Consider the following 17,564-nt stretch of genomic DNA (forward strand, 5'->3'; position numbering starts at 1 on the left):
AGTTGTGTGGTACCAGCACTACCCTGCAAATTTAATAGATTATTCAGGGGTGTCAAACTCATTTTCACCGGGGGCCACATCAGCCTTGTGATTGCCTTCAAAGGGCTGAATGTAACTTTAGGACTGTGTAAATGTAACTACTCCTTAACTAGGGGCAAGGAGCTCGGCACTGCCACTGGGTAGAAACAAGGTGCCAGGCCGGATAAAATAAGGTAGAGGGCTGGACTCATCCTGTGGGCCTTGTGTTTGCCACTTGTAGATTATGTTGAGGAAAGAGAACTATTGTTAATACTGTAATAATCAATTAATATTCTGGTTGCTTGTGCAAAAATCTTAGGTCATTCTTGCCTCTTTCCTTTTCCTCACACCTTGCATCGAATCTAGCAGTGAAGCCTGAGGCTTTAACCCCCAAATATGTACCAAATCGATCTTTCCTCACCACCTCCATCAAACTCATCCTTGCCCAACCCGTGAAAAGAAGTTTGGAGTTGCAGTCATCTCATCATTGGCATCCTGTTTCCTCCCTATTCTCAACCCGGCCACAGATGGGTCCTTTGAATGACATCATATCACTTCCCCATGTTTGGGGAACTTTTAATAAAAACTGAAGTCCTTACTAAGGCGCACAAAGCTAGGGCTGTAGCTCCAGGCTCTAGGGAGCTAACCAGCTACCGATTCTCCAGCTCAATACTTCCACTGCCTGCTACTCACCGAATATGACCATGCACGTTTACCTCCATACTGGAGTATTTCACACTCTCCCTCAAACACCTGCATGGCTTGGCCCTTCACTTACTTCAGCTCTGTGATAAATATAATTTCTGCAATGCCTTCCATGACCAGCTGCTATAACCATACTCTCCCCTCTTTCCCTAACCCCCTTAGTCTACATTTCTCCATAGCACTTATCAGTGCTTCGTATGTATTTGTTAGTCTCACCAGCTAACAATGTATGTAGAGATATTTTCCACTAACTTTGAGCCTAGATCAGTGCCTGACACATCGCATGCTCCAAGAAACCTTTCTTACTCAACAGCGAACACGAGAATCAGAGCTGGTCTTCTGCTTAGGTGAAGTAGACGGCACTGGCTAACAGTGAGTAGATGTCTCAGAAGTCACGTACACGCTTCTCTTCTTGTTTACTCACCTGTTTTCCCCTAATCTAAATTTGAGCTTGCATCCCCCAGTTAAAAGGAAAAAGTGAAATGTACCCGGCAGGCACATTTGCTCTTCAGGCCTGTCAGGACGGCCACGGGTAGACGCATCAGGTGGGCTGTGAGCTGCATGCGAGGATGGGTTGAGAGGGCATCAGTGAAATCCCGCTGGGGCTAGCCAGGTAACTTCTGTGTCTGCCTGGGATGGCGTTGCCATGGAGGTCTCCCCCGAGGGTTTCTCTGCTTTTCAGAAAGGCTCTCGATGTGATGGGAGCAGACTAGGTGTGGGAGTGAGAGGGACAGGCTGGACGCTAGGGGTGAGGTAGGGAAGGCAGCCTTACATTTTACGGGAAAGGCTCTTATTCTCTTGGAAGTTGTTTGCTTCTTTTATTTATTTTTCATGTATATGTATTATCTATTTTTAAGAAAGGACTAAAAGGTGTATGTGACATCTTCATCACATTGACCTAATTTATCCTGAAATTATAGATGGATCAATAGTAGCCCCTTTCTTAAGAACGAGTCTGCCGTGGATCTCCCATCTGCCCTCCCGATGCATTTTCTGCACTCTGCCCCATTTTGTGCCCTTCGTGATTAAGCCGTGTGAACTGGATCAGCAACATTCCTTTAGTCTTGGGTCTAGTTCGGTTCAGCACATGTGATGTCCCAGTAGGATATCAGAAGAAAGAAGGACGAGTTTTGGTTACCTATTTCCTTGGTTTCAAAGTCACCGTTTTTCTCAAAGTGGCTTTCTCTACACAGCTCTCTCCTTTTGGTGCCTACCTGCTCCATTATCTAGGGAGTTGCGCTGTATCTTCTCTACACCTTCCCTACACCTGTGACCTTAGTCCTTTCACTAAGTCATCTTCGTTTGACTCTGCCATGTGTTTCCTGCTGGAACCCTGGCTGATACATGTTTCAGAAGAAGGAGGGGAACTGTAAGGAGACAGAAAAGGAGCATTGGGTCAGAGGTAGGTCAGAAACAGGCTCCAAGAAATACAGAAATAGGATCCAGCAGGACACCAAGATACACCAGCTGTCCAAGACATGGACTTTCAGAGTTAGAAGGAGCCTTTAAGTTTGTGGAGCCTATGGCCTGCATTGCCACCGGAGGGAAACTGAGACTTGGAGAGGCTCAGTGACCTTGTCCAAGGTTACATGACCAGTTGGTAACAGAATCGCACTTGGTACCCAGATCTGAAACATAAGCTGACTACTCCATCATAGTCAACACTTTCGCCTAGGGCCAGCTGTGGGGAAAAACGCCCTTTTGTATATGTAATGGCTGGCCTCTTTCTTTTTCTAATGCACTGAACGTCTGAATATACACATAACTTGTTCACTGGGATTGTACTCACCGAGATCATACCCAAGGAGACAGATACAATCTTTCTCCAGTTGTGGCTATGGTGATTGTTTCTTTTCCTGGCCACATCACTTTTAACTTCTGGTTTGCTGACTCATTTCCTGTGTTTCATGTTGTTCTTTTCTATGATGCTTTCTCACATCATGGAGTTTTACATTAATTGGAAAATATTTTTATTTGACTGTTGACTGACTGCTAGAAGTTCCAATTTTAAATACAGAGCTACCTCTAATGACTACAGCTATAGATTAAGCCATCTGCCTTCTGAATTACCCAGGCTTTGAGGTTCTTCAAAAATATTGGTGCTTCTTTTTTTTATCTATAAAATGGCAATAATAATGTCTACCTACTAGGTCTGGAGTGAGATTTAAATTAGATAATACATACAGAGCTCTCAGAACAATAGCTGACACAGAGCACTCCATCATTTAATGCTAATTACTATTGCTTGCTTCAGCAGTAGGGTGAAACTCCATGCTATTACATTCAGGTCTGCATTCTCTGTTTCTGTCTTCTGTATTTTGGGACATGTGAGTTTGAGGTGAGGGATGAGACCTTATTCTGCTTTTTGACTGAAAAAACAGTTTCTGGGTTAAATCCAATCAGCAAAATGATTCCCTCTTTGAACAATTAGGGTTTTCATGTTTCTCCTGTAACACTATTGCATAGAAAGGGCTTATACTGAGGGATCGCAAGTCATCTGGGATTGTCCGTTTGAGACGTTTCACATGTCTGTCTGGTAGGCTGCATTCGTTTAAGGGATTCAGTTCAGCCCCGCAAATGTTTACTGAGAAAATACTATTGGCTAGAAGCTAGGGATAAAATGGTGACTCAGATAACACCCTCACGCCAGAGAGCTTACAGTCCCCAGGAGTGTTTCGGTCTTGGTCACATCTTTGCTCAAGCCTATGAAACAGGAGACCACATCAGTCTAACATGGACAACTCAGTGCCAGCTCATCCCTGGGTTTGGCCCCGAATCAGAAACCTGTCCTCATCTGATCCCATAGAGTTTCCAGTGACATTAGTAGGAGTTTTGAGGGTGCATCTGAGAAGAATTTTACTCACTCCTTGCATTCTTTCTAAGTGTAAGCACACGTCCCAGGAAGTGTGAAGCTTATCGTGACAGCCACCTCCTGCTGTGGAGCTGGTAACACACTTGGGACACGTGTAATGAGGGCCTGAAGACATTGTAAAATTATTAGATCTAAGGAGCTCATGGAGGTCATCCAGAAGCCAGACTCTACGAGTCTAGCTCAATCCATGCACTTTATAGATGAGGTTCCACTGACAGGGCTACCGCCGATCACTCCTCGGCATCCCAGCAGTCACGCAGCTGCTTGTGATTTAAGCACTAGGAGTTGGCTCTTCTTTAATGCTGTTTCCTGCAACTGCAGAAGGGTTGATTACTTTAGCTTTCAATTTTTATGATGCTATGAGATTATTGTAACTGTCTGGAAGGTCTTGGCATTTGTAGTTTGATTTTCTGAAAAGCCAGACAGAGCTTATAAAAAAACTGGGAAAAAGACTTAACGTACCATAAAGATATGTGACTATTACCACCTCTTAGGGAACTCCTTTCCCTTATTGGGATTGCACAAATGCCAAATGCGTCCATTGTTCAGGTGCACGTGAAGGGGCCTGGAAATGAGTACTCAAGTTCCATGTTATTGTCCTAGGTCTCCCCAGGCAGTCCTGCTCTGGTGGGGAGCTAAGGGATAGTCAGTGAATGAAAAACTATTTCTTTGGAAGTGAACATTCAAAAGGCAAGATGGAAATTTTTCTCTTTTGTATCTTACCCGATAAATTACATACGAGTGGAGTTATAGTCCAACAGAACCTACAGAAGTTTTCAGAAAGAAGAGAACCTTAGACATCACTAAATCAAAAGCTGAAAGAAAAAAGGCTAACTGAAAAGCATCCCCTGTAGGAAGATAAGATGCTAATTTTTAGAGGCACTCAGCAGTTAGAAAATCAATTTTTCTTAACATTGAGAATTATTGAGTGGCTGAAAAAGCATCTTACTCTATGAAATATAGTCACTGTTTAGTGCCTTTCCATTTTATTTACTATTTAAAGCACACAACAGCTAGTTAACCAACTACTTATAAAATATATTTAATGTTCAGAGGCACTCAGTGTGGTTATAAAATGATTTTAAGGGTACACAAATACGGGATGTTAACCACACTTCATGAACTATGGTTCCCTCTGGAAAAACAAAAACATTTTCCCTGGCATCCTGCGGCATTTCATCCTGAAGTTTGTAAATGACCCGCACTGCTCAAACTGGCTGCCTTACTGGCTTTTGATGCCAGCCACTTTAGAGCACACACCAGAGAGATCAATATAACCCCTATTACATAATCACTTATGTAAGTGATAGAGCACTGTGCACTCAAAGGCTGTTAGAGTCTCCAATAAAGAACGGCTTGACAGATGCAGTGACTTTAAGCAGAAGCACAAACCCCAGTCCAGAGGTTGTAGGGCTGTAGTCTTTTCTCCACGCATGGTGGACTGATGGGTGCACTGTGATGCACGGTGCATTGAGATGATCTTTATTAGTCCATGCCATGGGTATGTTTTAGCAAGTGTATGGGCCTGTGAAAATGGGGGGAGAGTCTAACAAGGGATGGGAAGAGAATGGAACTTTCTTCAAAGGGACCTGCTACAGAGAGTGATGACAAATGAGACATAAGGAGCCACAGCATAAACGGAGCAGTGAGGGAATATTTAACTGCATTTATTTTTAGGCACTATCCTAATTCCCTGAAAACACTCTACATCACAGCATGTTAATCTCCCTCTTTCATTATTGAAACTCCATGGCATTGACTGTTGAGGGAATGTGGTGGAAATGTTGCTTTTAATTTCCTGTTCATGTAATAAAGCTGAATGTTTCATGATGTTCACTGTGTCTTTACTTTGCAACGGGGCCCTGGCAGAAGGGCTTCTAACCCAAGCTGATGAGCACACTTACACTGGAGAAAGCATGCACAGAGACTGAGGGCCGGCTGGTGTAAACCCACACTTCGCCACAACACATACGGGGCAGTATTTCTAGCAAGGGTAATCAGTAGTAAAATTCTAACCAAGGATAGTTGATGGGGAAGTATATCAATTTTGAAACCAAAAGGTTAAAAAATACATAAAATATAAATGAAGGAGATAGTGTTAAAGAATGAAAAAAAAACCACAAGAAGATTGTGAGAAATTATTTAGTGAGTATTCTAGATTACACTGCAATATGCTTTAATTCTCTGGGCCATTTCAAAATGTGCTAGACCGGACTTCTGGTTTCCGGTCCAGAGTGTAAGGAGTTTGGAAGTCATCATTTCATTCCAACAAGCAAAAAGCTGAACAAACTGAAAGTCAGCAACCCTCCTGGGATCTGTCAGAGAATTGAGGTCACAGGGCAAGCTGCTGTCCCCCAAGTTGGAGAGAGACACAGACACAGAATGACAACTTCCTGAAACACAAACCCACAAGCAGAACCTTTGTGGGAACTAGTACGAGGGGAGGAAAACCTAAACTGTAATTGAAAATTTGCTGGAAGCTCAGTATGAACAAACCTGAAAGCCAAAAACTCCCAGGGCCTCCAGTCTTAGGGGAGTCCCAACACTTTTGTGAGTTTTGCCTCCAGGAGCCCTGCCAGGTTCTTACACTGAAGATGAGAGAAAAGTCTTCTCATGATCCCAGCAGAGGGAAGAAATGTAGCTATACTGAAGTACGCCAGAGCTCTGTGTCCTTAACAGGCCTGCCTGCAAGAGAAACTACTTTACCAAAGCCGCATCTGCTGGGATATTTCAGTGCCTAGCCAACTTGACAGAAGGGAAGGATCCCACTCCAGCCCCCTCTAGTCACCCTGTCCCATCTAAGGTTGGATGCAGGGTCAGAGTGAAAAGCATTTATGCAGGTCATAGTCCAGGGGCTTGAAATCCTGAGACCTAATTACAGTCCTATAGAAGGCTTTCTCCCCTGGCCCCACCCTGCCCAGGTCACTAAAGACTTGTTTATCACTGTTCCTTTACCCACTATATCATGTCTAGGTTTCAATAAAAAAAAATACAAGCATATCAAAAGGCAAAAATCACAGTTCAAAGAGACAGAGAAAGCATCAGAAACAGACTCAGATATGGCAGGGATGCTGCAATTATTAGACTGGGAATTTAAAACAACTATGACTAATATGTTAAGGGCTTTAAAGGAAAGAGCAGACAACATGTAAGAACAGACGGTTAATGTAAGCAGAGACAGAGATTCTAAGAAAGAAGAAACAAATTTTAGAAATAAAAAAAGCTGTAACTGAAATAAAGACTTCCTTTGATGGGCTTATTAGTAGCCTGACACAGCTGAGGGAAGAATCAGTGAGCTTAAGGATATGTCCATAGAAATTCCAGAACTAAAAAGCAGAGAGAAAAGAGGCTGAAAAGAAAAAGTAATTATATCCAAGAACTGTGGGACAAATGCAAGAGGTTTAAATATAATGGGAATGCCAGAGGAGAAGAAAGAACAAAAGAGAAAAACAAAAAAATCTGAACCCACAAAGACTGTCAGCTTCCCCAAATTAATGCCAGAAACTAAACCATGGGTCCAGTAAATGTAGAGAACATCAAGCAGGATAAATGTGAAAAAGGAAAAATCTACATTTAGGTATATCATTTTTAAACTGCAGATAATCAAAGAAAAATAAAAACTCATGAAAGAAGCTAGAGGAAACACCTTCCCTTTAGGGAAGGATAAGAATTATATCAAAGTTTTCATAAGTCACAGAAATAAGAAGAGAGTGAAGTGAAACATATAAAGTGTCAAGAGAAAAAAAAATGCCTAGAATTCTGTACCCATGAAATTATCCTTCAAAATGAAGGAGACACATTTTCTCAGATAAACAGAAATTGAGGGAAATTTGTTTTCAGTAGATTTACTTTGCAAGAAATGTTCAAGTTTTTCAGAGAAGAGGAAATGATGTCAGAACTCAGTCTATATAAAGAAGAACATTAGAGAAGGAATAAGTTAAAGTAAAAACTTTCAGTATTTTATTCATGGTTGATTGAACGGATAACAATCTGTTCACAATAATAAAAACAACAACGTGTTTGATGTACGGATAACCTTGCACTACCCGTGAAGCAGTGTTATTTGAAAGTAAACTAGGAAAAGTTATAATGTATACTAAAAATTTTAAAGCAGTCAATATAAAAACAAAAGTGATAATTGATATGCTAAGAAAGAAAATAAATCTGATTCCCACAAAATGCTCAAGTAAAATTACATAAGAGAGGAAGACAAAAATGAGAACAAAGAACAAGGACCACAAATGGGAAACAATTACTAATGTGATACATATTAATCTAATTATACCATAATCATGTTTGATGTCAATAGTCTAAATACACCAATTAAAAGACAGATTGTTAGATTGGATGAAAAACACAACTACATGCTACGTACAAGAAACTCGCTTTAAATATAAAGACACAGGTAGATCAAAAGTAAAGAGACGAAAAGACATATCACACTAATGCCAATCAAAGAAAGCAGATGTCAAAGCAAGGGATACTATCAGGGATAAGGAAGGACATTCTGTAATGATAAAGGGCTGGTTCCCTATGAAGACATAACATTCCTTAATATGTATTCAGCTAACAAAAGAATGTCAAAATACATGAGGCATACATAAACTGACAGAACTGCAATGAGAAAACAGATGAATCTACTATTAGAGCTGTAGACTTCAGCACTTTCTAACTTTCTATCAGTAATGGACATACCCAGTTGGCAGAAAATTTGTAAGGACACAGTTGAACCCCACAGCGTCATCAAACAACTGAATATAAATGACAGCTATGCAATACTTTATCCAAGAAGAACACGATAAACATTCTTCTCAAGCTCCCATGGGACACTCACCAAGCTAGACCACATTTTGACCTACAGAACATGTATAAAATTATAAAGAATGGAAACACACAATGTCTGCTCTTTTACTACAATGCCATTATTCTAGACATTAGTAACAGAAGGATAGATAGAAAATTCCCAAATACCTGGAGATTAAACAATACATTTTTAAATAACGTGGGACTGAAAGGAGATATTGCAAGAGAAATTTAAAAATATTTTAACTGAATAAAAATAAAAATATAACTCATTAAAATCTGTGAAATGTAGCAGAGTAGTGCTTTAAGGAAAATTTATAGCATTGGTTGCAAGAATTAGGAAAGAAGGAACATCTAAAATCAGTAATCTAAGCTTCCACCTTGGAGAACTAGAAGAAGAAAATTAAATCTAAAGTAAGCTGAAGAAACAAATTTAGAGAAGAAACCAAATAAATTGAAAACAGAAAATCCATAGAGAAAAATCAATGGGGCCATAAGTCAGTCTGTTTAAAAATCAATACTAGCCAGGGAAACTAAGAGGAAAAATAGACAGGCTACACGTATCAAAAATGAGAGAGGGGGCATCTGCAAATCTCATGGACATTAGAATAATAAGAATAATTAAAGAACATTATGAACAACTACTGCCCACAAATTTGTTAATCTAGATGAAATGGACCAATTTATTTGAAAGACAAAATATGACAAAGCTCACACAAAAAGAAACAGGCAATCTGAAGAGGCATATAGTTATTGAAGAAATTAAATCAATAATTAACAACTTCTCCAAACAGAAAGCACGAGGCCCTGATGGGTTCACCGTGAATTCTACCAAACATTTATGGAAGAAATGAAAACAAATTCTCTACAATTTCTTCTGGAAGGCAGAAGCAGAGGGAATTCTTCCATACTCATTCTATGTGTCCAATATTAACAGTATTAACCAAAACAAGGACATTGCATGAAAATAATACTAGAGACCAGTATCTTTCAAGAATACAGATGCCATTATCTTCAACATAATATTAGTAAATCATGTCCAAAAATTATGCACCATAAAAAATTATGCACCATGACCAAGTGGTGTCTATTTCAGATATGCAAAGACGGCTTGACATCCAAAAATCAAATTAATGAAATCCACCACATCAACAAGCTGCAGAAGGAAAATCACATGCTTCCACCAACCCCGCTTATGATAAAAACTTAGCCAACCAGAAACTGGGGGACATCCTCAACTTGAATGGATAACATATGCAAAAGCCTACAGTTACCCTTTCACTTAACGATGAAACGATAAGTTTCTCACTAAGATCAGGAGGAAGGAAAGATGTCCCCTCTCACCACTGCTTTACAACATTGTACTAGAAGACCTAGAGAATGCAACAAGAAATAAAATATATAGACGGTATTCACATTGGGGATAAAGAAATAAAACTGTACTTGTTAGCAGAAGACATGGCTGTCTATGCAGAAAATCAGAGAAAATCAGTAAAAATATTCCTGGAAGCGGTAAGTGATTACATCAAAGATGCATGATACAAAGTAAACACACATCCATCAACGGCTTTTCTGTATACCAGCAATGAACAACTATTTTTAAGGAATAAGTATAAAAAGAAACAAGTATAAATCTAACAAAATATGTACAAGATCTAAAGAAAGAGAACGATAAAATTCTGATGAAGTCAAAGAACTAAATACGTGGAGAGATATCCCACGTTTGTCAGCAGACTCAAATTGTCAAGATGTCAATTCTTCCCAACCTGATCTCCAGATTCAGTGCCATCCCAATGAATATCACAGCAAGCTCTTTGTGGATATTCACAAACTCCTTCTGAAGTTCACCCGGAGAGGCAAAGGACCCAGAATAACCAATATAATATTGAAGGCGAAGAACAAAGTTGGAGGACTGACGGTACCTGACTTTAGCCAACGGATGGTGCTAGATCAAATGGGCATCCACATGCAGACGAATGAATCCAGGCAGACTTTACACCATTCATAAATATTAACTCAAACTGGATCATGTGCTTAAATGTAAAATGCAAAACTTGAAAAAAAAAAACCCAAAACCTAGAAATAACATAGGAGAAAATTTACCAGGGATGTCCAACTTTTAGTGTCTCTGGGCCACACTGGAAAAAACAGAGTTGATACAAACACTAATGAAAACTAATGAGTAAAAAAAAAAAGGTTTTAAGTAAATTTACAATTTTGTGTTGGGCTACACTCATAGCCATCCCGGGCTGCATGTGGCCCATGGGCCATGGGTCAGACATCCCCGAAATTTTATACGATTGTGGGTTTGATGATAACTTTTTAGATACAACATAAAAGGCACAACCCATGAATAAAACAACTGATACACTGGACTTCATTAAGATGAAAAACTTCTGTTTTGTAAAAGACACTGTGAGGAGAGTGAGAAGGCAAGCCACAGCCAGGGCGGGGCGGGGACTATTTCTAAAAGACATATATGATAAAATGCTGTTATCCAAAAGATATGAAGAAGCCTTAAGACTCAACAGTAAGTAAACAAACAAGTGATTAAAAATGGCCAAAAGATCTGAACAGACACCTCATCCAAGAAGATATACTAATAGCAAATACGGATCCGAAAGGTGCCCATATCCTGTCACTAGGGAATTGCAGATCAAAGGAACAATGACACACCACCACATATCTACTAGAATGGGAAAATCCAACATGCTGACAACACCAAATACTGCCCGGGATGTGGAGCAACAGAAACCCTCACACACGGCTGATGGGAGTGAAATATGGGATGGTCACTTTGGAAGACAGTTTAGCAGTTTCTTACAAAACTAAAAATACTCTTGCCATACAATCTGACAATCTCCTTTCTTGGTATTTACCCAAAGGAGTCAGAAACATGTCCACACAAAAACCTGCACATGAATGTTTAAAGCAGTTTTATTCGTAATTGTCCCAAACTTGGAAACAACTGAGGTATTCCTCAGTAGGTGAACAGATAAACAGTGTTACATCCAGGTAATGGAACAGTATTCAGCATTAAAAGAAAGTGAGCTACTAAGCCATAAAAAGGCATGAGAGAACATTAAATGCACACCACTAAGTAAAAAGAAAACCAATCTGAAATGGCTACTTACTGTATAATTCCAACTATGTAACATTCTACAAAGGGCAATTTTAGGGAGACTGTGATGGACGGGTGGTTGTCAGAGGTTGGGCAGGGGATGAGCAGAGAAGAGGAACAGAGAAACTTTATGGCAGTGAAACAATTCTGTATGATACTCTAATGTTGGACACATATCACATACACAACCCATGGAATGCACAAAACCAAAAGTGAAATTTACACCTCAAAAAAATGACTCTGGGTGATAATGAGGTACACTGTAGTTTCACTGAAAATATCACATGTACCATCTTTGTATGGAATGTTGCTAGTCAGGGGGTCTGTGTATGGGGCGTACCTGGAGACTCTCTCCTTTCCTCTCCATTTTGCTGTAAATTTAAAATTGCACTAAAAATTAAAGCCTATTTTTAAAAATGTGCTAGGCATCTAGTGAGTTTGAAAGTAGAGATTTCTGTTTCTAACAGAAAAACAATCTTTCATTAGTGAATGGAATCCTTTTCTTTTAAAGATACCAAAATGTCATGTTGAAGCACCGATAAATGTAAAGAATCTGCAGAACAACTTCTGGTGAAAAATTTGGGGGTTGAGTTCTATAAATGTATGTAAAAACTAATGGTGATACTGTAGTCTTAATAGAGATGTTTTGGTAAATTTTAAGGATCAAAATTTTTACTTTTTTTTGAGGAAGAACATCTATGCAGAGAATACTTACTATTTGAAGACATACTCAGGTAAGACAACCCGGCGCGTGTGTGTGTGTGTGTGTGTGTGTGTGTGTGCTTTTTCATTTAGACTTCGTTTCTGCACTAATGCTAAGAGGAGAAAGGTGTGGTGGTCTGGGTTCATGCCTCCTCACCAGGAGCTGCTGTGGAGGCTCTGGCGAAGAAGAATGTGTGAGGCCATTCCCCGGTGAGAGTAAGAAGTCTAAGGAGACCTCACTGTGGCAGGGTTGCTGAAGACTAGGCCCGAGTGAGAAGTCTGGCAGTCTGTCCATCCCATTGACTGTGCTGTGAAGGGACCTAGGTCTCGGCCTCTCCGTGGAGGGCTTGCCTCTGGGTGCGCCCACGCCGGTATCTGCGTGGCCTGCTGGAGTGCTGGAGTGGGTAAGGAGGAGGTGCTCTGCTCTGGTACTGGATAGAAACTCTACGGATGGGGCCGAGATGCTGCTCGTTGCCAATCCTCGAATTTGGTTCGCTAATGTATTCCACCTGAATCGTTGAAAGGTCATTGTAGAATTGCCGGGGCCGAAAAGATCGGCGGGAAGTCACAAAGGTGTCTTGGCCATACTGCCGGGACAGAGGTTGAGACTGGGCAATGGGTGCAGAAAAATGCCCGGGGGTGCGGACAGACGAGCATCTGGGTGGGGGTCTAGACAAGGTATGTCGGCCTGCGTCATCTCTGCTTTCCCGGTGCTGCCTCCTTCCTGCAGGAGCTGCACTTCCACTGGGTGGACCATCCCTGATCCATCTGCTCATGGGGTAGCGGCGTGGTAGTTCCACCCCCCAGGCGTCGGCCACGTGCGCCAGCAGCAGCTGGGAGAGATGGCGGTGCGCGCGCTCGTCCCAGTGCACGCCGTCTCGATGTCGGTGCTGCCCCGCATGGCGGAAGTGGAAATGTAGGTCTAACACGTCGAAGCCATGTCTGCTGGCTTCAACAGAACTGTAGAAGTTGGCCTCAATCACGTCTTCCCGCAGGTGGGCGCCCCGGAGCTGGTGCTCGGGTAGGAGGAAGCCACCGGAGACGACCTCGGCCACCGGCATAGCCGTGTGCCACACCAGGAGGCAGGACGCAGGCAGCACCTCGCCCAGGTGCCGGAACAGGCTCTCCAGATCCTCTCGGTAGCCGCTCCGGAAATCCTGGCCATACCTCGAGAGGTCCCAGAGGCAGGAATTGATGACGACCACGTCCGGGGCGTGCTCGCCCCGACGCAGCTCTTCCAGGACGTCCACGAGGTACGAGGAGTACACTCGGGTGAGAAAGTAGAAACGCACCAGGTGGTGGCTTGAGCGGAACTGGCGGACCTCGCGGTAGTGGGTGCCATTGTGCATGCGGCCCCACCGTCCACCCTCCAGCAGGATGTCTCCCTCGAAAGTCAGCTCACCCTTGGCTTTCAGCTGATTGGTGGACAGCAGGCAGTCCTTCTGCAGCAGCAGCACCAAGTCCTTGTATACGGCCCTCTGGACCGAGTCCCCCATGACTATCACAAACTTGTTGTGCAGCAGCTGCTGGACTTCGCAGGCACGCAGGTGGGCCATGGTAGCTGGAGGCAGGGCGGGCGTTTTTCCTCAGGGCACGGTGGAAGAGCGCTGGGGGCAAAAGCGCCTTGGAAAGAGGGCAGCTGTCGGTGTGGGGTTGGGTTGGAGTTCTGCCTTGCGCGGGGTCTGAGCTGCGAGAAAGGAATGGAGGCGCCGGCAGGGTTCCAAGATCTCCGACGCCAAAGCTGATTCGGGCCCTGGGCGTGCGTGACCTCTGAACCGCGGAGGCCCTTGCGCAGGACCAAGCTCCACCTGGCGGAGTGGAGGTGCAGAACCCTACCAGGAACCTGCCCCTCTGGACTGAGGGGAGAGCGCTCTCTTTTAATGTTTCAATGTATCAATGCATGTGCATTCTTTCAAGTTACTTAGACTTGGACGCTATTAGCTTGTACTTCTGGGTACATCCGTTTACTGTCCGCTTTTGTGTTACCGCTATCTCATCTGGGATGCCGCTCTCTGTCCTGGCTGTTGCTCTCTGTATGCATTCCCACCGCTGCTTAAGAATTTGTTCATTGCTATCTTGGTTCTCCTGAGCCACCTCCTAATACTCGTGGCATTTGGGGAATGACCCCCCTGGGAGAGATGCCAGTTCCAGAAGCAGAACCATGCTGGGAAGTGATCTATAGCCAGGATATCCAAGCTGTGATTGGTAGACTACTGTGCAAATACCACGTTTCAACTTTTTTTTTTTCTTAAACCACTTATTGCTGTCTCATCATGGATTCTCATTCACTTGTAAGAAATAATACCCCGAGATTCCCATGTACTGTTTACCCCCCTCCCCCGTGGATAACCTCTTGGAAAACGATAATACAGCGTCACAACCAGGATGTTGACCTCAACATATGCGATATACATGCCATTTCCTCACTATAAGAGCCCTTCCTGTTCCCCTTCCTCATTACATCACCTCACTCCTGCCCCATTCACCTAGTGCCAGGCAACTGCTAAGCCGTTCCCAGTTTCCAGAATTCTGCCATTTTGGGAATTCTGTCTAAATGGGAATTGTAACCTTAGGGAATTGATTTTTCCCTCTCAACATTATTCTTTGGAGATTCATCCAGGTTCTCTGGGGATTCATCCAGCATGCCCTTTATAAACGCCAACCACTGTTTTTCTGCATTGGGAAGTGAGTTTCCCAGGGGCACAAGTGGGTGGATACTCCATTCCCTTTTTATCTGCTGAGTGCTGTTCTATGGTATGGATGTCCCACAGCCAGTGTAGCCATTCCATCATTGTGGGGGTTGTCTCCAGTTTTTGCTGTTAGAAATCTTGCTGCTGTGAACAGCTCCGCACAGGTTTTTGTGAGAATCTGTAAGTTTGCATTCCTTTGGGATAAGCCTAGAACTATGATTGCTGGGTTGTATAATGGTTGCAAAGGTAGTGCTTTAAGAAATGCCGAGACTGGTTTCCAGAGAGGCTCATTTTATATTCCCACCATCAGTGGCCAATTGACTTCTGTAGGATATAGACATGAATAACCTGGTAGGACCTTTCTGGTTGTATAAACCCTTGTCTCCTTCTTCTTTGGATATGGATATAGCTTCCAGCTATATCATGCAGCAACCCCTCCTTCCTCTTTAGGCATGGATGTGAGCTTCTAGCCTGTGCAGCTTCGGGTTCTTTATCCATGATTAGGGATGTGGGCTTTCTGCTAAATAAACCCTACTGTCTCTCTTACTGTTCTTGGTCTGAGATGCAAACTTCCTGGACCAATTTTTAATCTATTTTAAACAGATAAATAAGCAATCCCCTTGTAAATGCCCCTATTATAGTTATATTTATCAGTCATGAAAGACCTTTGAATGAAGTAGCTTATTTTAGAGCCACTGTAATTATTTTTAGTTATGCACATAAATATAAATTCATGAAATCATAAAATTCATAAAATAGCATGCATGAGTATTATCAAGAATTATGTGTGTCTGTATATCAAAGGAAAATTCATATTCTTTCACTTTTACTTACTTTCTCTACGTTTTTATATTGCTTAAAAAAAAACAACACAAAAGCTAAGTATGCCCTGCCTGGTATGGCTCAGTGGATTGAATGCTGGCCTGTGAGCCAAAGGTTCGCCAGTTCGGTTTCTAGTCAGGGCACATGCCTGGGTTGTGGCCCAGGTCCCCATTGTGGGGTGCATGAGAGGCAACCACACATTGATGTTTCCTTCTTTCTTCCTCCCTTCCCCTCTAAAAATAAATAAATTAAAAATAAAAAAAACTATGTATAAATGAATTGGTTTGGTAATTTCACTTTATATTTTACAAATTTATTAGTGGGGTCTTCAAAGTCTCTTACCTTCACTGCAAACAAAAGTGTTGTTTATAGTGGTTTAGCAATTTACTTTGGACTCCTGAAATCAATTGTTTGTTCTTAATGACAAAAAAGCAAATAGGAATTATTCAATAATGCATGCAAGAATTACCTGAAATTTTGTTTGTTATTTTATGAAAACAAATTAGTTTGTATATTGCATTTTAAAGATAATAAGTAATGGAACTAAGGTCAATTTAGCATAACTTGCATGCAATCACCTTCTGTTAATAATCTATTATTTCATGGACAGGCCAAACTTTGCTGGGGGGAACTTTCTACTCCTAGCATAACATGAATTAAAAAGGTTTTAAACAAGTAATGATGATATCTTAAAGACACCCCTATGCTGTGTCTTAAAGACATGTGTGGATAGCTAAAGAATTATTATATTTATTAGAATATCATTGTAGATTTTATATGGCCAAATATTCAGTATAGGAAACGATTTTTTAATATAATAAAATTAGAGGGAAGAGATCAATTTCAATTTTTTCTTAAGGAGCTAATTTTTTATTTTTTACAAAGATAAAGAGCTTGGCTCTGTTGTTAGAGCACAAGTGAAATAAAGACAGTTAGCCAGTTAATTTTTTAAGAATACTTTCATCTACTTGTTTAATTACATTGACTTTTAAAATGATCAGTTCATTGACAGGTTTGCATTTACTTTTGTGTTGTATAAGCACAGCCTGTGAAAGACATCGCTGCGTATTGTGTTCTGTGCCATAAGGACAGAAATACTTCAGTTTAGGACCACTGAATGGTAGCACAGATAAGAAGAGATGTGAGTGCTTACTTTAACTGGTATTCCAACATGACAGTTTTTTCACGTGCTTTATTTCTAGTGCCTAAAATTTATTCTTTATTAATATAAAAATCTGCAATATGTTCAATTTAAAGTGTTATACTATCATATAGCTTATTTTATAATATTTTTTGTATTCTTTAAAATTACAAATATAGATCAGCGATTTTCAATCTTTTTCATCTCATGGTACATATACACTAACTACTAAAATTCTATGGCATGCCAAAAAAGATGTATTTTTTGCCAATCTGACAAAACATAGGTATAACTTTGATTGATTTACAAAAAAATAACAATAGTAATTACCTACCCTTTTTGCTTCAAATTGACTTTTAAGAAATCAGGTGCCTATATAAGGATCTCTGTAACCAAGAATTAACCAATAAGATGCAACCTTATTATGTGTCGTGACCAGTAAAATGCTACTATATTATATGACCTATATATTTATGGTTCAAGACAGGGCATTAACACCAGAAGGCTACTGTGTTGGCTATTGTCATCAGTCTAAGGGAAAAGAAGTCAGTGTCCCCGACTAAATAGTCAGGTATTTCATGTTTAAAAATTCTTGCAGCACACCAGTTGAAAATCGCTGTAATAGATGACTTTAAAAACTTAAATAGAGAAATATAAATAAATATTCAGAGTCTTGTCTTTATGCCTACA

The 17,564-nt window shown here is 41.2% G+C and overlaps 1 protein-coding gene across 1 annotated transcript; it reads right to left on the minus strand.

Annotated features, from left to right (window-relative positions):
- Positions 1–12,541: 12,541 nt before the first annotated feature.
- On the minus strand, positions 12,542–13,777 carry LOC123827880 (PC-esterase domain-containing protein 1A-like). The gene has a single exon (XM_045852335.1). It carries the CDS (start codon positions 13,775–13,777, stop codon positions 12,542–12,544), a length of 1,236 nt encoding a protein of 411 aa, XP_045708291.1.
- Positions 13,778–17,564: the final 3,787 nt, after the last annotated feature.

Source organism: Phyllostomus hastatus, unplaced genomic scaffold, assembly GCF_019186645.2.
Source record: "Phyllostomus hastatus isolate PE091 unplaced genomic scaffold, TTU_PhHast_1.1 phas_contig_137, whole genome shotgun sequence".
Classification (NCBI taxonomy): Eukaryota; Metazoa; Chordata; class Mammalia; order Chiroptera; family Phyllostomidae; genus Phyllostomus; species Phyllostomus hastatus.